We start from the raw sequence: 24,148 nt of genomic DNA, 5'->3' as shown, positions 1-24,148 counted from the left end.
GAAAATGAATTAGGTATTTCTTCTCTGACCTGCTTTTTGAAAAGTTTCAAGTACCATTTGATGAATTAAAGTAAATTTAATAAAAAGTATGTATATAGAACAGGGCAAGGCACAAATGACCAATTTGACTTTGAGCAAATATAAATTTTATTATGAAAATCAAACCAATTATATCACAACAAATGACACATTTCAAACTAACAATTATGTGACTACATTCAGTAAAATTACCAGCTACTTCATCATTGTAAAAATGTGCTTTTTGCTGTCTTTCAAATTTTTTTTATTTAGACCTTTTTACCGTATAGGCGGGGTAACTTGGAACGTCCAGATGGCAAACAGGTATAATGTCTTATTTTAATTTTAAAGGTATTTTACAAAATAATTACATTTTTAACTAATGCTAAAAAGCTACCAAAGGAACATTACATTTTTATAGTGATGTGCCAAGTCGAATCAAGTGATTCGAATCATTCGAATCAAGCCTTTAACGACTTGATTCGAATCAGATTTTACTTGATTCGAATCAACTCGTATCAAGCCGCGAAATATTTACTGCGTGCATGTATGAACACAAATTTTCATAAATATAAAAAAATGTTTTAATTTAATTCAATATTATAATAATATAAATAATAATTATAATAAATATAAAAAATAATAATAATAAATATAAAAAATAAATCTTGAATTAAATCATGCGAGCCACCCGGCTTTAATACGCTTAAATGTATCACCCGACTCCAATTTTTATGACTTTAACCGCATTCATCGTCTTCAAGCCGATATGAATTCATCCGAGTTCCTAAGACTCAAACCGACTTATTTCGACTTCAAGTCGCTATGAATTTATCCGAGTTCCTAAGACTCAAACCGACTCATCCCGACTCCAAGTCGTTATGAATTTATCCGAGTTCCTAAGACTCAAACCGACTTATTTCGACTTCAAGTCGCTATGAATTTATCCGAGTTCCTAAGACTCAAACCGACTCATCCCGACTCCAAGTCGTTATGAATTTATCCGAGTTCCTAAGACTCAAACCGACTTCAAGTCGTTATGAACATAGATAAACAAGTATAAATAGATAGCTATGTCGGGCGATTTGACGTTTCATCGATTGAAGTGCGGAGCTAAGATTATTGATGGCAGCACATGTTTATTTTGTAAATTAACCCCTGGTATTACTTCTACATTTGTACATATAATCATTACAGCCAAAAAATCTAAAAAAATTTTAATATTTGAAATAAGAACAAAACATACGAAATACAAAATATATTTTCAAATATATCACAGACATATTTTGGAAGAAATATAAACTAAACAGAAATAACTGACTACTATTAATTAAAGTATATTACAAACATATTTTTAAAGTACTACAAACTAAAGAAAAGTAACTTATTAATATTAATTAACGATATTAATATTAATTACTTAATGACTAATAATAATATATTAAAAACTTAAAAACTAAGAAGTGAAAAGCGCAGGAGTATTGACGATGGAATTACAAATTTAGAAGGAATGGCAAGTAATGCAAAAATTTTAAAGAATAAAAAGAACAGCAAATTTCTAAAAAAGAACGAATACTTCCCAAACAAAATAAACCTCGAAACTAAATAGAAATAAAACTAAATTCCTAGGATTAAAATTCATTTACGAGATGTTCTTCTTTATTATCTCTCCATTTAATAGTTACTTTGCTATCTAATCAATCATTAATAAAGTTACATTTGACGAAATCTTTAAATAGTTTCTGTGTATGAGTGATTTTTAAAAATCACATTTACTCATTTTATGATCATGATGAATCCATTAACATTAAAACTTCCATAAAAGATAAAAAAAACTATAAAGCCAGGTGTTTTCAATAAACAGAATAAACATGTATACATTTGATACCTTTGCAGACTTTTTGTACAGTTTCAAAGCAAGAATTATGTCCTTACTTATTTTCTTTGCAAATGGTATTTAGAATTAAAATTACTTGGCCCTTTCTCTGGATTTGCACACTGTCGTGTTTTTTTATTAGATTGTTTTGTTTACCCTCTATCAGAATTATCGCCTGATTCTACATCAGAATGCTCTCCTAGTCGTGACTGTGTGAGAGGAAAACTCTTTCATGATTCCCGTAAAGGAGATTTGTCTAATCCACACACTTCAATACAGCTCAAAGAAGCCTAAACAAGAAGCATATTATTATATAAATTATTACAAGAAAGACAGATACTTGATTTAAAGATACAACTACATTATTCAAAATAAAATATATAAGCAACTTGTATTTAGTTACCTGAAGTAAGATTACTCTCCTTCGACAATCTGCCACTGCCTCTACATCATTTTTATGAATTGACATTGATATACCAAGTTCTAAAATAATTATTATTAAAATACATTCATATAGTACAAATCCGGCATATTTAGGCTCCGGAGAACATGAACTTTAGGATGCTTTCTTGAATTGATTGAAAAGTGTTTGACTTCTGACATTTTCATCGTGTATTATTATTATACATTTTCATTATATAAATAAATATAACTCATCATACATACCTGGCCATCACTTAAGACGTGCAATTCAATATTCATTAGTTGAAACAACTTGGCACGTGACCATACTAAATTTATTTATTAAATATTCACTAGAACAGAAATATTTAGCAACAACATATAGGTTATTGGCACATTCGTACGACGGCTGTCAAATGCGCGAACGAGCGTTGTTGTAATTGAGCGAATGTAAGCCATCTATAATCTAAGCTTGGCAATACCCAATGTCAAAACACGGTAAAGCGTATTTGTTCAGAGATAACCCCCCATGGTTATGAATTTATCCGAGTTTATATGACTCAAACTGAATCATACCGACTTGAGTTCGAAACATATGTCCGCGTTTCAGCGTATCGACTTATCGAGATGCTGTGCGTATGGGTCTTGAGTGTTTATTTATTTTTGACTAAGCGCTGAGAGCAAATTTATTCATGAAATATCAAAAACTCATTTAGATAATAAATACGCGATTTAGATTTTAATTATTATCAAAATAAACTACACAACGAGTTTTATACACATACAAAATTATCATATTTTAATTATGCAAGTAATGGCAAATTCACACAAATGAAATAATATCAATCTTTACAGTAGTGGATTGAATTGTAAGTCATTCGTAAGACGTTAGATTCAGCCCCCTGTTTAGATTAGATCTAAACAATCAATAATATACACATGCATTCGTTCAACGTAAGATTAGGAATATTGTTTTATATGCTTTAGTGATAGAGAAGTGTTTGGTTATATTTTACTGTAAATTCACTTGAAATATTAGTTATATTTGTAGCTAGTTTATTATTATATATAATATAAATGTATTCATCTCTGCACTTTTTGGAATTAATTGCTTACTAAATTAATTATTTCACTTATAAAATTATTAAAATGATATTATTTCTTCTCTTAAATTATAATTGTTCATATATGAACTTGATTCGAATTGATTCGAATCATGATTCGAATCAGGTTTTTTTCTGATTCGAATCATTCGAATCAGGAAATTTTCGAGTCGGCACATCACTACATTTTTATTACAAATTTTGAGGTTATGTTAAGAAACTATATTTCAAAAATCTTTTTTTATTAATTTGTTGATTATACTTTTTGCTGATATATAGAATATAAACAACTCAAATACTCTAAATACGAATAAACAAATATTCATAAATACCTAAGTATATAAATGATTACATTCCCATTTCCAAGAAATAAATTTCTCCATCGTCCATCTGGCATCGCTCGCTGTTATTAAGAATTAATTTACTTGCCACTTTGTAATAATCTTCCGTAAATTATTCATAATATATTAATTTTAATATATTTGTATCAAAACAGAAACACCGAATGACAGTTAATAATTGAAAGTAAAATGTCATGGATAAAATCCCTGGACAATATACTAATATGGATAAAATCATTAATAGAATCAAAGATTGAATAAACTAAATGGATAGTTTGTAATGTGTTTTAGATTTATATATAAAAATCTCTATAAGATATATATCTTATATATAAAAATCTCTATAAGATATATATCTTATATATAAAATTCTTGTTCATTCATTTAATGTGATATATTAAGATACAAAATTGTAAGTGTTTTTTATTATTATTCTTGTTTTTCTATGAAATTTCTTACATAATATTTATTTAGTTTTAATTTTTATAGTTAAATTGATTGCCACTGAATGAAGGCTAAGATGCTAGCCGAAACGTTTGGATTTTAATTAAATAAATTTTTAAAAGCTCTCATACTATTTTTATTGATGTAACGCCCGACTTTTTAACTCAAACATATTATATCAACATCAAACTCAAAACTATCTTTTTATATATAAAAATGAATTGCAAAATGTGTTGGTAAGCGCATAACTCAACAACGCCTGAACCAATTTGGCCAATTTTTTTTTTAAAATGTTCCTTGGAAGTCGAAGGATGGTTCTTACGGCAAGAAAAAATCAAATAATTGCCGGGAAAACTAAAAACAGCCATTTTCTTTTTCTTATACAAACGTTTTCTAACTAAAACATAGAATCAATTTGAGCTTTATTGCTATTATAAAGTTCATATTGAATAACAAGCACTCACTGTATACTCCTCCTAAACTATTATTCGGATTTTGATAAATCTTTCTGAAGTTTGTTAAGGAAATTTTCTAGGATGTATGTGATTATAAAGAACTGGAATGTATGTGCAATATTGTAAAAATAAATGGAAAAAATTGTAAAAAACGACATGTCATTGTTTCCATTGAAAACAAATGAAAACTATCATCTACCAAAAATTTCAATTTACTTATGAACCTAGACAATGTTAAAATGTGTATAATAAATTTATGATTATAAATAAGAAAAATAAATATCTACATTATTATTGCGAAAAAGCAGCTGAGATGTGCCCGAAATTAAAATAATATAAGATACAGTATATGTATGGCAGATGGAATGATACACATATGAACAAGATATGACAAATTAATTCACTTAAAATATGAAATTAAGTATTAATCAGGCCAGTCCTACCTTTAATGTGATGCATGCAAAAAATACGAGCGCACGCCTTATTGAATTTTCAATATAGTTTTTTTTTTTTCAATATATAATTACTTTGCATTTTTTACTAATCTTTCCACAATATTTTTAAAATTCGTAAAAATTTCACTTTATAACAAGAAATGGAAAAGTAAAGATGAATCATACAATTCGGCCCTCACGATATCGATTAGGAGAAGTTTAAAATGCAATTTTGGATATATAATATAAAATTAAATTAATTTAGTCCAACATGAAGTACCAGTGTTATGTTATGGTTATTGTTATGTTATACCGTTTAAAAGACTTCAATTTCCAATAGTGTTGGAATTGAGACTCATCATTTTATTTAAAGTAGTTCTACATTTAACATCGCTCATATTATAAATGTATATGCATTTTGGCGTGAAGAGTAATTTAAAAAAACAAATATTTTAAGGTAAACGATAAATACTAGTATATTATATTAAAAAACTGTAGATATGGGTACAGAGCAATGGCTGTCGGTCATCTAGTTCAAAAATATATACGAGGTGTGTTCAAAAAGTACCCGGAATTACTAATAATTAAATTTCGCGGGTCTGGAGTGTCTGATTGTCAAAAATTTTTTTTTATTGTGTTGGTATACATGCCCCTAAAGTATGATGAAATTTTCAGCTATATTCACTGTTTACTTTGTCTGTGGTAGTCGCTAAGGTTCGACGTGTTTTTCTGAGCTCGGCGATTTTTACAATGGAAGAATTGAAAAGTCAAAGAATTTGTATTAAATTTTGCGTAAAAAATGAAATAAAGTGTTGCAAAGTGCAAAAATTCACCAGATATGGCTCCGTGTGACTTTTTCCTATTCCCAAAGTTGAAGAGACCCATGAAAGGACGGCGGTTTTCCTCGATTGAAGAAAATCGCTGAGAGTGCTCAAGGACATATCAAAAAGTGAATATCAAGGGTGCTTCGAAAATTGGAAAAAACGCTGGCATAAGTGTATTATATCTGGGGCGGACTACTTTGAAGGGGACCACATTAATGTAGACGAATAAATAAATATTTTTTTGAAAAAACGAAAATTCCGGGTACTTTTTGAACAGACCACGTATAATATATATAGATATATGAAGCAAAATATATATATATATTATTATTTAATTATATATAAACCCACATATAATTATATATAATTATATGTGGTAATTATATGTGTGTAAGTATACTTACAGAAATCCAGGGGAATGTGCAGTAACATTGCTTCAATTCGCACGGCTGATTATGGCGACTAAGTTCTAGCACATAATTTTTAAATATTGCATATTCTATGAACTAATAAACATGATTGAGCATAATTTTAAGCATAATTATAAGTATATGGTATCTCATATTAATTAAATAATGAATATATATTTATCCTTTATTTTTATATATGTATGGTTCTATTAATTGTTGTTACCGAGTTATAATACTGAACATTTGGCTATAAATTTTTTTAACCTATAGGAATGAAATAGTAATGATTTGATAATAATTCAAACAAATTTTGTTTGAAACATATCATGCATTTTTGATTGGGTGCCTTGCTGAGTGCCGTATCAATTATACCCCGCACTTTGGAAAATCTCAAATTAAAATATATACTGAACAAATTACTACAATATTATGTTACAAAATTTATTACATTCAATTAACATGGATGTATCGTTGAAGAAATACTGTAGTCTATAGTATATAATGACTTGCAAATCATTAAAACGAATAAGGAAGATTATGAGTATAAATAATCATGAAGCATGGATAGCTGTAATATACACATATAACATTCACAAAATTAGATCAAAATGGCTAAAATAAAAGAGCTTCTAATAGTAGACAGCATATCACAATACATACATACATTCACAATATTAGATCAAAATGGCAACAATAAAAGAGATAATAATACACATCACATCATAATACAAATAACAATAATAGATCAAAATAGCTACACTAAAATTTGTGAAGAACCTCTAATATATAGTACTTGAGTACTAGAACATATTACAAAAAATTGATTACTAAATAATTGCGATAATAAAAATTGTTATAATTATATTTGAAAGCAGTTGTATTGTGAACCATAAAATACACAATATTTATGATTACAACTATTGGCATATGACATAAATAGAATTGGAACATATAGGTGATAAAAATATTTTATCAATGGAATAAGTAAATAATAAATTAATTCAACCATTTTTGGTCGAACTAAAGACTTAGACATTATTATAAAGACATGATTTGAGTCCATCGCCCATCAAATAAAATTGCAGAAAAAAAACTACATTAACTTTTTGAGACTTGTAAACTGAAGGGAATATTGTTGGAAAGTAAGTAGGACTCAATAAATCGTCCGATTTTTTTCCTCCAATGAAATGTTCACTGCAATATAATAAAATGTAATTAATAAATAGATAATAGTTATACATAATCAATATACAATATACTAATATATATTTTTCATTATTTCAGCCTTGTATTAATTACATTGTTTGCAAAATATTTTTTTATAGTAATCATTAAATTTTGATAATATAACAATTTATTGACTTATAATTAACTTCCCGAAGGAGAAGTTTATGTTTTCATCAAAAAATCCGAATCGCTAATTTTATGTTTTCTCGACGTTTCAAGCCATTCTGAATCGAATGAGACCAAATTTGGAAGAAGTATGTGTGTGTGTGTATGTGTGTGTGTGTGTGTGAACAGATTTTTTGCCGTAAATCGACGTTTACTTCACGGCTGGACCGATTTCAAAAATTTAAAAGCCATTTGATGTATCTCGATGAGGACTATCGTCTCTGAGTTTTGTGCAGCGATCGGCCGGGCCGTTTCTTTGTAAATTGCAGAAAAGTGAAAAATTTTCCGCCCACGTTTTAGCCCGCAATTCTGAATCGATTCTGAAAATTCAAAAACCATTCGATAGATATTGGTTGGGAATAGTGCTGATTAGTTTTTGGTAAAGATCGGCCGGGCCATTTTCTTGTAATAACGTTTTTAAAAAAAAAAATTTCGACGATTTTTATGATTTTTTTGACGGTAGATTCCACAGTCTTCTATATCATACTAAAATATTATGGCCCTACGACAACTGGTTCAGCTTTAAAAATTCGTCAAAGTTTGCAAAAATTGGTATCGTTTTTTTGACATTTGTCAAAAATTAGACTTTTGATCGATGTTTTCTCAAAAGCACCTGAACCGATCTCTGAAACTTAAAAGCCATTTGATGTATTTCGGTGATGAGGACTATCGTTTGTCAGTTTTGTGCGACGATCTGCCAAGCCGTTTCTTTATAATTTGAAAAAAAGTGTTAAATTTTCGTCGACATTTAAGCTCATCCTACCGAACCGATTTTAAAATATCAAAAAATGTTCGAAAGATATTAGTTGGGAATGATACTGATTAATTTTAGGTGAAAATCTACCGTTTTCTTGTAATTAACTGTTGAAAAAAATATTTAAGCCGATTTTTATGGAATTTTTTTTAGCGATATATATCATGGTCTTACAGAACTTACTGAAATATTACGGCCTTACGACAAATAGTTTGATTTTAAAAATTCATCAAAGTTTGAGAAAATGACTGTTTACTTGGTATAATGTAGAGTACTTGGTCTTGAACATAATAAACCATTAAAGTCCTGAAAACTGGTTCAATTATATAAAATTTGCTTTTAGAAAATAATCCGAGACAAAGTGTTCGTTCGTTTTCAATTATGTGTAATAAATCCACTCGGAATACTTTTAATGACTCATAAATTAATTTATTTTTTATTGATTAAGTCGATTATTTAAATATATCGAGAAGTTCATGTAACTTGCCTCAAGGCTAAATACCAAACCAACTAGTTTCTTTTTTTGCTAAACTTAACAATTTTGCAACTATTCATGGTACTCCGAATTGTATTTTTATAACAATAAGGTTATGATACTTACTTTATTCTTCTAACCACAGCTATCCACTTTTCCCTTTGATTTTCTTTCCACTTATTGTAAAAATGTATAGAATTTGCAGTCATCTCTACAACCCACTACACAACAGCTTTGGTGGCTCATTTTTATTTATCTTATTTAAATTTGAAACTAGTGGTGTACATGGCATTGTGCCTTAAGGCAAATTGCTGGAACTTCTCGTACTGTAACAAAATGTTTGAGGAATATTAAATGTTTTCAAATAGATTATTATAAATCAATACTGTAACATTGTCTAATATTTATAAGAAATATTTTATGTATTTTTATTTAAAATTTCGATTATAATAGCCTTATTTAATTGTACAGATGAGATTCCTTTTATGATCATTAAACAACGCAAATAATAATATTTCTTGTAATATCAAAATGCAATTTGAGCTACTCACAAACTTTTCATGGGACATAGCAAAACCTAAACTACCCTTTGTACTAGCTAGAATTTTATCATTAAGCATGAATTCCCTTCTATTTAATATTTTAGTATTTTCTCTTAGCCGATTTAATATATATTTATGAGCAATATTGTTCAATATCATTGAGGGATCAACAAATATTTCAGCAGCTTTCAGATTTGCTTGTAATTTCTTTCTTAATGTTTTTTCTTGCATGTTCGTCTCATATCAATACTTGTGTTCAGTAAACCCTTTAAACATTTTATAACTACTTCCGAGAGACAAACTGCTGAAAAAATCAATGTTAAATTATTTATTATAAACGCTTTATTATTAGTACAAGAATAATTATTAAAAACTTGCCTTTCAGTGAGTTTTTTTTTTTTTTTTATTATTATTTTATTGGCTTTATAAACTGGTACATTAGCCATATACTAAATTACATAATATCTACACTATCTCTTACATATATATCATTGTTTTATGTATATTGCATTTATAATTTTATATTATTACATTTGATGTAAATATAAAGAGCTCCATATAATCTTGTATCTGTCATCACTATTATAAAATTAATTGGAAGGAAGATTTTTTGTTTAATTATTTCCTCCCATAGTTTTAGTGAGTTGGTTAGTCTGGCGACAATTTCATCTTTTAATATTTATAATCTTAAAATTCCTAGCATTCTTAAATGTCTCAGTTAATAAGCTATAATAAAACTTATATCAGGATAGTACTGATAGATGCAAGTATTTTGATGTATGTATTATTGTGTAACAATGCATTTCGTGCGGGTTTAATAAATAATCAAAGTACAAGGACAGCGCACGAATGCGGAAGTACACATATGTCACGTCCTATATTGAATAAATAGACTAGTTATCGTCCAGCAAAGACAGTGATGTCTTAGTCAAAAGTCTAGCCATAATGTCTCAGAGTATGTCTTAACACGAATCTATGCTAGTTTGTGATGTGAAGTTATTAAAGATTAAATAAAATTATAGTCAAAATTAGATTCAGTGTTTATATTCTACTTTGCGTAAAGACTCTTTCAGCCTATACCAATATAAAGTGCTCACGGTTCTGAGGAAACTCATACCAGTGTTGTTATTTTATTATAACTATAAGCTCTGCCCACGACACCAGGAAAAGGTTGGACGGATCTAGCACCCCATTGGAGAGTGGATCAATCTACATTTGGAACCCAACCCAATCCAATCAACACCCCACAACACAACATCTCATATCTTTTCAGTATATTGATAAAAATACTTATTGTTGAAGGCCCGTAAAGATTATTAATCATTTTACATACTACATCGATTCTTGTAGGAAATATATAACTATTGCATTTTTCTAGGTATTTTTGCATTGTAAAAGTTTGCAATTCCATATATTAATTATTTTATATGTTTATTTAACAAGCGTTTATTATATCGTCGAGTTTTGACACAAATCATTGACAAGAAATTAAGTTCAATACAGACATTTCAGATACAAACATTTGTACGGAGATTACCGCCTAGACAATATAATAATAATGGATTACCGCATTACCGGCCATGCTCCAACCCACTCCAACCCATATTATTTATGCTTGTTTATCTAGGTATCTAATATTGTCTAAGCTCCAAACTCTTTTCTCTATGTTTAACAAGCCATTGGTCAATTGGTCAATTGGTCATATCAACTCATTGGGTAGGACTGAAACACCGAAAAAGCGCGGGAATTGACTGACGAAGAGTAGTCAATTGCCGCCCTGAGCATTGTTCATTGGTCATTGCTAATGTTAAACGTTCTAGAACAAATCTTGGTTCTTTCTTAGCGAATGTGTAACTTGGACATACATACTGGAAGTTATTGTTTAGATTGTGATTTTATTTTTTATAGTTATGGAAACAGACCGAGTTGTTCTCAGTCATCTAGAAATTCAGAATTTTAAATCGTATAAAGATTTAGTTAAAATTGTATTAGATGAAAAATATTCGGCGTTAGTAGGTTCAAATGGAACAGGTATGTAATTAATATTTCGAATTCAATTGATTCTTTACGACTGACCATTGTAGGGTCGAGTTCCAAAGTTAATGTTAATGGAATACTTTACTTCCCTTAAAACTCTAAATATTGTAAGGTTTCTGTTGAATGTTTCTACAGTAGACAGAAGCAACCTATATTTATATTTCATTGCAGCTAGTATTTTGGATCGAGATTGATACTTACATACATATTTTTTACTAAAACAATAATTTATTTCATTGTCTTGAAAATGATTAACGTATTTTTCTACTTATAGGGAAATCGAACTTTTTGGACGCTATTTGCTTTGTAATGGGGCAAAATGTTACTCAATTACGTGGAAATAATTTAAAAGATTTGATATATGGAGCTATATGGAATGAGGAGATACCTTCCGGGTAAGTTATATTTGGTATATTCCAAATATAATATGCATTGTAATCTACAATTTTTCATTTAATTAATTTAAGATCTAATATATAATATTTTTGTTATATTGATATATATTATATTTTTGTTTTCGATATCAACCAAAAAGTTCAGTTGAAATATGATATGAATTTTTTCGAATTTCAAGTTTTAATGAAGAAACAGTCATAAAAATTTCATAGAATTATTATTGGTTTCGTTCCAACTATAACTTAATACTAATGCAATTAGGAAAACAGCTTTATTAATCCATACGTTTCAGTCTTCGAGACCATCATTTAGTGGAAAACTGAAAATTTCATTTGTAATTAATTTAGGAAAGAAAATTGATACATGATTAATGATGATACTTGATTGATACATGTATCAATTTCCTTTCTTAAATTAATTACAAAGAATCTTTACAATTTTCCACTGAATGATGGTCTCGATGAAGACGGAAACATATGGATTTATAAAGCTGTTTTCCTAATTGCTTTTTCTTACTTGGTCACTCGTTTTAATATATATATATATATATATATATATACACGTATATATATATATATATATATATATGTATATATATATGTATATATATATATATAATAATAATTAGATTTTTTTGTTCGATGTTGAGACTTGAATAAAGATTTTCAGCCAGTCGTCGAATATATATATATATATATATATATATATATATATATATATATATATATAAATGTTGAATATGAACAATGCAACACTCAGATTTTTAACACAACTTTATTTAATAATTACAGACGTTTCGAAACCATGATATGTCTCATCTTCACTGTAATTTCAAAAACAGTTACTTATATACTACACATTCTTTAATATTTTATTTAGATTACATTCAATTTTTGATATACAAAAAACAGCAACTATTGCTTGTAATGCTTGACACAGTACTAAAAAACGTATAACACTTACAGAAATATTCTAAACAAATCTGAAGTATCTAGATGGAGACAGTAGGATGGGTATCATTATAATGTACAAAAGGAGTGCTTTTGCATACAAAAATCGATAAATATGAAAACAGATTAATTTATTGAAGAGAATAAAATAAATGAAAAAATTATAAATTATTAATGATGTTTGTATAAGTGTCGTGTAAAATATTTGTGTTGGTTCTCAGATTTACGCTATTGTTAGTCCGAACTATTACCATTGATTCTAATAAGTCTTTTTCATGGAATAAGATTTGAGAATTGTCAAAATCAAACTTATGGTTGTTGATATTAGCATGATCCACAAGTGTACTTTTAAATTTTTTGTTATCTATTTTTTTGCATTGTAAATTCATGTTGCCTGAGTCTTTTATCTAGTTCTCGCAAGTCTGGCCAATAAATTTTATATATATCTATACAATAACAACAATATATATATATATATATATATATATTATTGTTCGATGTTGAATCATATTGAATTCAATAAAACAGCCAATGCGTCGAATGTAGAAATGTTTATTTTAAACTTGTTTATACGTTTTGAAACTAGATGTTGATGTTGTCTCTTTCTTTACTGATGTTCCATAAGATCTTCCGTTGGATGCCATTTCAGATCATTGGAATTACATCCAACATCATACAACTATTAATTTATTATGGTTTAAACATATCCTAAAGTTCATATTCAGTAATACTTATTTCTGTTTTAAAAAAATTTTTTTTGCTCAGATCTTTGGTATGCCTATGGGTTTTAGCATTTGTCCCCCTTTGGCATTCAACTTTACAATTACCTGAAAATTTTGTTCCACCCAAACTTCCTATTCAACCTTTCTTTTACTTTAGATATGTTGATGACATTCTCGTGTGCTTATAGATAACGATTCCATATTTCAATCAATCATTTAAAATTTACTTGTGAGTTTGAAGAGGTTAATTCTATTAGCTTTATAGACATTAAAATCATTAGACACCAAAATGAATAATAATTCAATTTTAACTTCCTCTGGTAGATATATTAATTATACTTATCGTTTCATACTTGTTCTGTAAAAATTTTCATTATCATTTCTCTTATTGATAGAGCTATTCTTTTGAGTAATAAAACTTTTTGGAATAAACTTGGATAAATATAAAGGCATTATTTGTTTAGTAATTGGTGCATTATATTTTCTGTGTTTTTTTTGTCTTTTCTTCAAATCAGGATCCGAAACGTACGACAATAAAACATTTTAAGGTAAATGTACCATATTACGGGATGTTAAGGAACGTTTGACTTTAAAGATGATTAGTAAAAAAAGTAGGAAAGTGAACGAGCTAAAACTGTTCTATTCTATAATAAATAAGACTTTTTAATAACTACTTTGTCCCTAATTCCGTGATAAAATGCGACTCGTGAACATAATGTCGGGAGTTTTGATTGTATTGCCTTGATGAGTATACTTGAATTGGCTATAAAAAATATGATTAATTAAAAAATAATATTTTGATATAATTTTAAACATTTATTTAATTTAGTTTTATAAAAATCATTAAAATATAAAAAGTTGAAAACCTTCCAAAACAAAAATAAAGTAAAACTGGTATTATTTTGGTAACAGTATAATAATTATTATCAATACTGAAAGTTTCGGTAAAAAAATAAACCAAATAAATATATGAAACAAAGGAATAATTTTTAACGGCGAATAAACAAAAATATAATCTTTAAATAAATATAAAATTTAAACTCAAGATAAAAATTTCAAACTTGAAATAAAAGTTACAATTCTACCAACAAAGTCTTTCAAATTAACGAAGCCAACTAGCTTAAATTAGGTTTGATTGGGAAATTTGTATTTTTAGAAGCCTTAAAAACAGTTAATATACTATTCCGAATTTCTTTTAAAACCTTTTCCAGGGTTTTGAGTTAATATTTAATTGGAGCCATCGTTCTTTGAAAAACTGAAAAAAACATTTAAAATCATACCCTTACCTTTACCTGATATTGAATATAATTTTAATAGTTTCTAATTATAATACTTACCCTTTGTCTATCAATCACTATCTATTAGTCTAAGAGCCAGTGAACTAGTTGACTAACCTGTTTTCTCAAAGCTAGAATTTTTTTTAATGATGTTTTTCATCTCGCGATTGCGTCATCATCATCCCTCGAGTTTTTGAAAATGTAAAAAAAAATTTTTTTAACTTGCTTTCACAAGGCTCAAATTTTGAGGGTGTATTCTTTTAACTGTTCAGAAAGCTTAGTGGCTTAAGACCACATAATATATAGCAATATATGCTAAATAATCCTTCATTATTAGCTAAAAAAGATAAAATAAAAATTCACATGGGTGGCATTGGATACGAAATATATACTCAAGACAATGGAGCATTTTGGGTCTGAATATTTTTAATGTGCTCCAATTTGCATGAATTTTTGGAATTAGGTTCATCTTACTCTCAAGTTTAAAAGTAAAAATAATTTAGAATCATTTGCCACTTTCCGGGGTGGTGACATCTCTTTTCAGTGATGCAATTGTATCTCTTTCAAACTAAGGTCGGATATCGTTAAAAGAATTAATCAGAAGAGAATAATGTTCAATAATGTTTTTTAAAAAAGAAATTACTTTCCAAGTTACTGGCTACTGAAAATTTGTTGTTTTTTGCGTTTTTCATCGTTTCTTGCAAACATATCTAAAAATATACATTTAAACGAAAATCATGTAATGAACAAAATTATATCAATTAAAATCCTAATAAATCGGTGCTCTATAAATTGTTCTAAGAACAATATTAGGCTAGATATGAAAATGGGGTTTTATAGTATTCAAAATAAGCTTTAAAACTAGCTGTAAGTGGAATTCTGTCTTGAGGCAATTATGGCATCGTGCCTTAAGGCAAATTGCTGGAACTTCCCGCACCGTAACGAAATGTTCGAGGAATATTGAATGTTTTCAAATAGATTATTATAAATATTGTAACATTGTGTAATATTTATAAGAATTATATAAATGTTGCAGAGTTGAAATTATTTGTAAAGTATATTAGAACTATAGTCAGAATTAAAAATAAAATCTGAAATATTTTCGATATACAAAAAAAAAAATGGAACAAAATTTTTTTTTCAAAATTAATTATTTTGTTAAGACAAACAGAAAGTTCTTTGAATCATTTAAATCGGACGCTTAGTTCTCTCAAAAACAGCCATTTTTTACATATTTAGCTCCGTATCTTCGAAATGGCTGGGCTTGCCTTTGCCAAAAACTAATAAACACTTCTCCCAATCATTACTAATTGAATGTTTTTTAGATCATTCAAATCGGATACTCCGTTCACTCAAAAATTCGATTTCTATTTTCTGCACTCTTTGCTCCGTATCTCCGAAACGGCTGGACCTGCCTTTGCCAAAAACTAATCAGCTCTTTTCCCTATCAATAGGAATCGAATGTTTTTTGAACCATTCAAATCGGTTGATCCGTGCGCCCTAAAACGTGACTAGAAATTTGTATCCACACATACATACACACACACACACACACACACATCCATTTTTTCTGAGGTATGCCAAAACGTTCAGAAACCTTCAAAACGAAATGATAAAATGAGAAATGTAAAAATTTTCAATTCCGATTTTCGGCCCATTACAATAACTTATCCTACGGGAAGTTAATAAAATGAGTACTTCTGCGTGTAAAATGAGTGAGCTATCATGCAGATAAAAGACGCATACAATATTTTTTTCATTTAAAGCAAATAGTTTTTGAGTGCCATTTCCACCAAAATTAAAAATAATCGTATTTCCTCTAGAATCAACTTGGTTTAAGAGATCTTGACGGATTCTAGAAAATACTATAACTTTAGTGCAAACGATTTCCAAAAAGCTCCTGATTTTATGAAAAAAATCTATTTAAAAAAATAAAAGATTACGTATAAAGGTATATAAATAAAAATTCAAGGTCTTTTACTGACCAATTATTGCTTTTTATTATTTTTCTGTTACACAAATATTGATAGTGTCCAACAAGAGTGTCTTTCGAGTCCTTCAATCCTTTGCCAATTCAAAATAAGAGAAGTTACGGTAAAATTTTTGATAGAGAACGTTGTAGCTCATTTAATTACCTTTAAAATAGTGTATTGCAAGTACTGATAAAATCAGAATTAAAATAGTTATAATTCAATTAATCCGGTGGGTGGTGACGAAGTGCAAATTGTTTTCACTTCTGAACTTAAGATCGTAAATTACTAAAAGCCAGTTGAAATAATTATGAAAATTATTATTGAAGCAACTATTTTGGGTAGAAAAATCCAAGGTGATACTGTACCTATACCGCGAATGCTATATATTAATTATTTCTGAATTTTCAACACGTGCTATGACCACAAATCACAAAGGCGATGATTTTTTGTGTGATAAATTTGGAAAATCAATGTTTTAGTCGTGAATAAACAAAAAATCATTTATTTATAATCCACATCTACAGGTATGACTGAAAAACTGTATAACCTTTGGCATTAAAATAAATTGAGCTATTGGAAATAAATTTGCAGTGTATAATTTTCAATATACATGTATATTGAAAATTATACACTGCAAATTTATTTCCAAAATTAAAAAATGTTCAATAAAATTGCAATTTTATTGAACATTTTTTAATATTTGTTAATGTATAATTAAAGTGTTAACTGTGCGAATTGAGAATAATCATTTTATTTGAAACAGTTCTTCATTCAACATCATTCATATATTGGTGTGTAAACAGTAATTCGAAAACCAGTAATGATTTATTTTTAACTGAACGGTATAAATATTAGTATAGGATATTAAAAAAACGTAGATGTGGGTACAGGACAATGTCTGTCGGGTGATCTAGTATATATATATATATATATATATATATATATATATATATATTTATCTCTGCTTATAGTTCATAATGTTAACTTATGCTTTATTCATAATGTTAACTTATGCTAACTGTTAACATAATTATTTGTTTCTTACTTAAATTACAGGGCTTATGTGAAGGCTTACTTGAAAATAAATGGCAGAGAAGAGAGTTTTAAAAGAACAATTGATGTTCACAAATGCATATATCAAATTAGTGATAAGGTTAGTATTTGCTACCAGGTACGAAACTTCAGATATATGAGCCAATTGGTGAATTTATTAGCTATTTTATATTATCAGTCTTTTATGTTGAGCAGTCGCATATGTCGGGTTTTTATAATGCATAGGAAAAAATGCTTGATGAGTCATATAATTGCAATAATATAAAAAGCCATTTAATCTAATATCACTGTTGATGAGCATCATATTATTTTGTGTACTTCTAAGATTCCATTTGAAATAACGCAAATAACTGAATTATATTTCAAAAAAGATATAAACTAAAAATAAAAAATTCGAATATCGAATCCCAAAGAACAAATCGCGAATTGACATTCGCACAATGCTGTAGTTTGCACTGAAGAAGAGTCAAACTGGGACTCGAAACGTATAGAGTTATTAATTTTTTTTTAAGAAACATGTCTTACTTTTTCTATTTATTATCTGGATGAATGCCTGTTTAAAATTGTTTTTGTTTTATCAACATATTTATCGCAATCCGTTTTTTTTTTTCATATTGATATTTACTTGTTTAAGTTTAAAGATAGGGCGTCATATCAATAATTACTTGAAAGTGGCATTTTGCCTTCAAGCAAGTTGCACAAACTTCCCGATAGATGTAGTATTCGACAAAGTTAACTAAAATTAATATATAAATTTTTAAATAAAAAAACTGTTTACTTCAAAGATAAAGTTATCGTTTTCACTAAAAATTGAACATAGCGATTTCTAAGTGATATCAAACATGTTTTTAAGAAACTTAATATATGGTTTTGTGAAATATTAATCATCTGATGTAAGAAAATACCGACAAGATTATGTGTATCATTTAAGTAGTCCTTGGCGTAGTTTATTAATTTAAATTAATGGTAACATTTTTTACGCAGCTGAGAAGTTTTGCAGATTGCTCACTTACTTTTTTTTGGTAATTTCTAATTAAATGGATTGGCCGATCATCTAGCAAACACGGCTCCTTCTTATCGAAATTATTCCCATGGCTTTTAAATTTATGTAATTCAAATTTTGACTTGTCATATCACAAAAGCGATAATGGCACAAATTTTGAATTATATTTTTCCGAACTTTGATCAACGTAAGAAGATTCATTGCAATTTTTTTAACGTTTAATTACTATGAAACGACTCGGCAGATTTTTGTTCAAGAGTATTCACAATAGTGAATCAGCACTATTCTCAAATAACATCTTTCGAATAATTTTTGAAGTTTTAAAATCGATTCAGAATATTTGGTTAAAACGTGAGTATGTTTTTTTTTCACTTTTTTTTGCTAATTACAAAGAAACGGCTCCATCGATGGTCGCACAAATTTAAGAGAGGATAGCCCTTATCGAGTTTCATTGAAAGGTTTTTGAAACATTGAAATCGTTTCAGCATTTTTTTAGAAAACGTCGATGAAATGTCTAACTTTAAAAAACGTTAAAAATCTCATCTGATGAAATTTTAAAATTAAACGACTCCAAATAAAGTTTCATAAAAAATGTGTTTTTTTTCTACAATTAATTACAAGAAAACGGCCCGGCCGATGTTTACCGTAAACTAATTAGCACGATTCCCAAACAATATCTTTCAGACTTGAATTTCTAAAATCGATTAAGAATTGAGGACTAAAACATGAAAATTTTAGATTTTTTTTTGCTTATTACATAGAAACTGGTCGGCCGATCGTCGCGCAAAACTGATGAATGCTCGTGCTCATCGAGATACGTCGAATGGCTTTAAATTTTCGAAATCAGTTTAGCCGTTTTTGAGAAAAATTTGGCCGAAAGTTAAAAATCGGTTCACACACATAGCTATACATACACACACATACTTTTTCCGAATTTGGTCTCATTCGTTTCAGAGTGACTTGAACCGTCGAGAAAACAGTATGAATCAAATTTTGTCGCGAAAACATAAACTTCTTCTCACCTAAAGAAATTGCATGCAAGTGCTTAGGAATTTATTTGAAATCCACACGCTTTGGCTGACATCTTAACCTTCATTCAGTGGCATTCAATATAACTATATTGATTAAAACTAACAATAAGTAAATAATATGTAAAACAAAATTTAAGAAAAATAATCATGATAGAAAAATAAACACTTATAATTTGGTACGACAATTAACACTATTTCAAAGTAAATATAGATATTATTAGACTTACATGTTTAGTTGACTTACATAAAAATTTTCTGTAGGTTGTGACTTACGCTAAGTATGTCGATAACTTGGAAAAAATTGGCATTTTTGCCAAAGTTGAGAATTTCATCGTTCACCAAGGGGAAGTAGAACACATAGCAAATATGCATAAAAATGATCTTACTTCAAAATTGGATGTTTTATGCGGGTAAGCCACTTTTCATTACTACATTGTACTCATATAAATAATTCTAGTAATTGATTTCATCATAAAATTTTCCAAAGTTTTGATACACAAAGACGAGTTTTTAAATTGTAACAGTTTGTAAAATTGTAACAAATAATAATAAAATAATAGCGAGTAATATTGTCATAAACATATTAGATTGTCAAATATCTCCCTTCCGCCTTTTTGTATTATAAACCAAGAGCAAAAAAGCGGAAGGGAGATATTTTACAACCTAATACTTATATCCAGACAATTTGGAATATAATGAACACTATATATTATTCAGTTTTAAATATAAAATGAAACTAGTGGGGTGTATGGCATGCCTTAAGGCAAATAGCTGGAACTTCCCACACTGTAACGAAATGTTCGAGGAATATTGAATATTTTTAAATAGATTATCTTATATATAAAAATGGAGCGCTCTTTCAAATGTCCGAGTAAAACTCGAAAACGGCTGAATCGATTTGGCCAGTCTTAGTCTCAAAAAATTCGTGCCAATCCAGAGAAGGTCCAAAGGGTGAGAAATTATTTCAAATCCGCGTAGAAACTTTACATTTTGAATTTGAAAATTTTTGTAGAAGCGTAATTTACATAAAACAATGGACGGTGGCTAACACGTAAAATGCCAATCGATTTTGACAGATGATGTTCAATTACATTAATAGGATGTTTTACGTGAATATTATTTAATTATGATTAAATTGTGGCAAGTAGTTTTGTTTGTCGTTTTATTTATATATAAAAACGTTAGTAAACGGGCCGCAAGTGTTACTAGAAACTAAATATCAACTTTTTTGAAATGTTAATATAAAAATGCACTTTTTGGCATATTTTTCTCAAACACGGTGCTCGGATTGATCTCATTTGTATAATTATATACTCATTGGTATTTATAAAACATTTTCTAGGTTATATTATTTTTTATTTATGTTTTTAAATTCAGAACCTAAATTTGGTATCGATCAAATGGACATTTTGCCGAATAACATTTTCCCAGTTATAATTTCCCAGAATTTATCGAAGAATAGATAGTAATATATGAAGGTCCGGGGTTAAAAAGGTCCACCAGCGATGTGTCAAAAACCAGTAAAGTTAGGCATAGTTTAACAATAATATTTGAAAGTAGAGGAAAAAAGATATATAATCAGCTACAAACTTGATTTGAAAACGATAATCTTTGAAATGAGGGAGATAAACGGTAACCTTTGAAAATCCATAATAAGAGTATTTTCTTCCGTTATTAGTTTTAGCATTAGTTAAAAATGTAATTATTTTGTAAAATACCTTTAAAATTATAATAGGGCTTTAAACCTTTTGCCACCTGCCCGTTACAAGTTACCCCGCATATAGGATAAAAAAGTCTAGATAACAAATTTTTGGAACACATCAAAAAAGCACATTTCTACAATGATTAAGTAGAATTAATCAGATAATTGTTCGTTTGATATGTCTTATTTGTTGTGATATAATTGTTATGGTTTTCACAATATAGTTTATAGCTCAAAGTCAAATTGGACCTTTGTATCTCGCCCTGCTCTACATATATACTTTTTATTAAATATACTTTAATTCATCGAATGTAACTTGAAACTTTTAAAAAGCAGGTCAAAGAAGAAATACTTAATTCATTTTTTATCTCTCCTCGCAAAAATTTGAAAATTTTGTATAAGCTCAGTATTATTTACAATTATACACAAAATCCAGAATCCAAAAAGAATCTGAAAAACTTAAAACGTAATTAATAAGCCGAAAGACCAAAAAGACTCGGATTGGATTATACGATGTTTTCTATAGAAAGTGTATAAAACTTGCAGTTTGATTGTATTGACAAAATATAGACAAACTAATGGGGTTTATTGTTTTTATAATACCTAATTGTATACATCATTCAAACAACACATCCTTATGCACTTAAAGTATCAATATTTTTGATTCTCTAGAAAAGGTTTAGAATATACCTTATTTAGCAAAACAACGTTTGCTGGGTCAGCTAGTTATAAATAAATACTGTAAATTGTCTAATATTTATAAGAATTATATAAACTGAATTGCAAAGTTGAAATTATGTGTTTAAAATATATTAGAACTTTAGTCAGAATTAAAAATAAAATCTGAATCATTTTCGATATACAAAAAAAAATTTTATTGAAAAAAAATTTTTAAAAAAATGTTGAAACATTTTTTTCTAAAATCAATTATTTTGTTAAAACAAGCAGAAAGTTCTTTGAATCATTTAAATCGGATGCTTAGTTCTCTCAAAAACTGCCATTTTTTGCATATTTAGCTCTGTATCTTCGAAATGGCTGGGGCTGCCTTTACCAAAAACTAATAACCACTTCTTTCAATCATTACTAAATGAATGTTTTTTAGATCATTCAAATCGGATGCTCTCTCAAAAACTCGATTTTTATTTTCTGCACTCTTTGCTCTTTATCTTCGTAACTGCTGGACTTGCCTTTGCCAAAAACTAATCAGCACATCTGCCTATCATTAGGAATCGAATGTTTTTTGAACCATTCAAATCGGTTGATCCGTGTGCCCAAAAACGTGAACGAAAAAATGCGGACACATAAAACACACGCACACACATAAATTTTTTCTGTGGTATGCCAAAATGTTCAGAAACCTTCAAAACGTCGAGAAATGCAAAAATTTTACCCTACGGGAAGTTAATGAAAGTACCTAACTTTTAACACGTGGTGCGCACATTGGTGTACATTTAGGCTTCTCTCTTGCATCGGAATACGGAACAGCGGGATGTACTTTACAATTTCATAAAAAACTCATTCTAAAATTTATATATTGTTCAATTTAAAGTGACAAGAATTGGTTTTATTGCGCATTGTGAGCAATTATAATTAAGAAATAATTAGGATTATTACAATTACATATAAGTTCATACCATATCACTTTCTTATTTATTATTAGTTTTAATTAATAATTTCTATCTGTGTCTTCAAACTAGAGTCCACTGAAGATGACACAAAACAATGTGTCGAAACGTATGGAAAAAATAAAAATGTTTTAAAGTCATACAAGTTTTTAATTGATGTATTGCCCTGAAGACTGAATCTCACGTATCTCAACATCAAAATTATAAAAATTTAACATATATATATATATATATATATATATATATATTAAATTTTTTATAATTTTGATGTTGAAATATGTGATATTCAGTTTTCAGGGCAATACATCAATTGAAAAATTTGTATGACTTTAAAACATTTTTATTTTTTCCATACGTTTCGACACATTGTTTTGTGTCATCTTCAGTGGACTCTAGATTGAAAGAACAGATAGAAATTATTAAATAAAACTAATATATAAGAAGTGATATGGTATGAACTTACATGTAATTGAATTAATCCTAATTATTTCATAATATAAATGTTCACAATGCACAATCCTAATTATTTCATATTAAAAATGTTCACAATGCACCAAAAAACCAATCCTTGTCATTTTAAATTGAACAATATATAATTTTTGAATGAAATTTTTGTGAATTTGTTAAGTACATCACGCCGTTAAGTACATTTTTCAATTGATGTATTGCCCTGAAAACTGAATATCATATATATGTATATATATGTTAAAGTAGTTAGTTTTGATGTTGAGAAATATGAGTAAGTTCTTCAAGGGCATACTCAAATAAAAGGCAAAGATTTAGAAGTTAATCTTTAATTTTTCCAAACGTTTCGACATAGTATTTTATGTCATCATCAGTGGATCTACAGAATGAATATTGAAAAATTAATATAAACTAGGAAAAAATGACAGAAATTGGAAAAAGAAC

At 28.2% G+C, this 24,148-nt stretch overlaps 1 protein-coding gene and 1 long non-coding RNA gene across 3 annotated transcripts in view; one reads left to right on the top strand and one right to left on the bottom strand.

Moving 5' to 3' along the window:
• Positions 1-1,929: 1,929 nt before the first annotated feature.
• LOC113372290 lies at positions 1,930-2,772 on the bottom strand. 2 transcript variants are annotated; one of them, XR_003366748.1, is made up of 3 exons: positions 2,561-2,772; positions 2,298-2,490; positions 1,930-2,184 (listed from the first exon to the last, which is right to left on the bottom strand). It is a non-coding gene; the product is annotated as an uncharacterized LOC113372290 (long non-coding RNA). The 2 variants fall into 2 exon arrangements; XR_003366749.1 differs by having other exon boundaries at positions 2,298-2,377; positions 2,561-2,763.
• A 7,643-nt stretch (positions 2,773-10,415) lies between these two features.
• LOC113374000 (structural maintenance of chromosomes protein 1A-like) overlaps positions 10,416-24,148 on the top strand; it is a 38,079-nt gene continuing 24,346 nt past the window's right edge. The window contains exons 1-5 of the mRNA XM_026614259.1: positions 10,416-10,425; positions 11,379-11,501; positions 11,782-11,902; positions 17,882-17,978; positions 20,174-20,322. Of these exons, the coding sequence (XP_026470044.1) occupies positions 10,416-10,425; positions 11,379-11,501; positions 11,782-11,902; positions 17,882-17,978; positions 20,174-20,322 (500 nt within the window). The remainder of the gene's footprint in view (positions 10,426-11,378; positions 11,502-11,781; positions 11,903-17,881; positions 17,979-20,173; positions 20,323-24,148) is intronic.

Source organism: Ctenocephalides felis, unplaced genomic scaffold (assembly GCF_003426905.1).
Source record: "Ctenocephalides felis isolate EL2017-DRISC unplaced genomic scaffold, ASM342690v1 CF-g0.4_SCAFFOLD_01604, whole genome shotgun sequence".
Lineage (NCBI taxonomy): Eukaryota > Metazoa > Arthropoda > Insecta > Siphonaptera > Pulicidae > Ctenocephalides > Ctenocephalides felis.
Note: the sequence above shows the minus strand (reverse complement) of the source record. Positions and strands in the feature narration are given on the sequence as shown.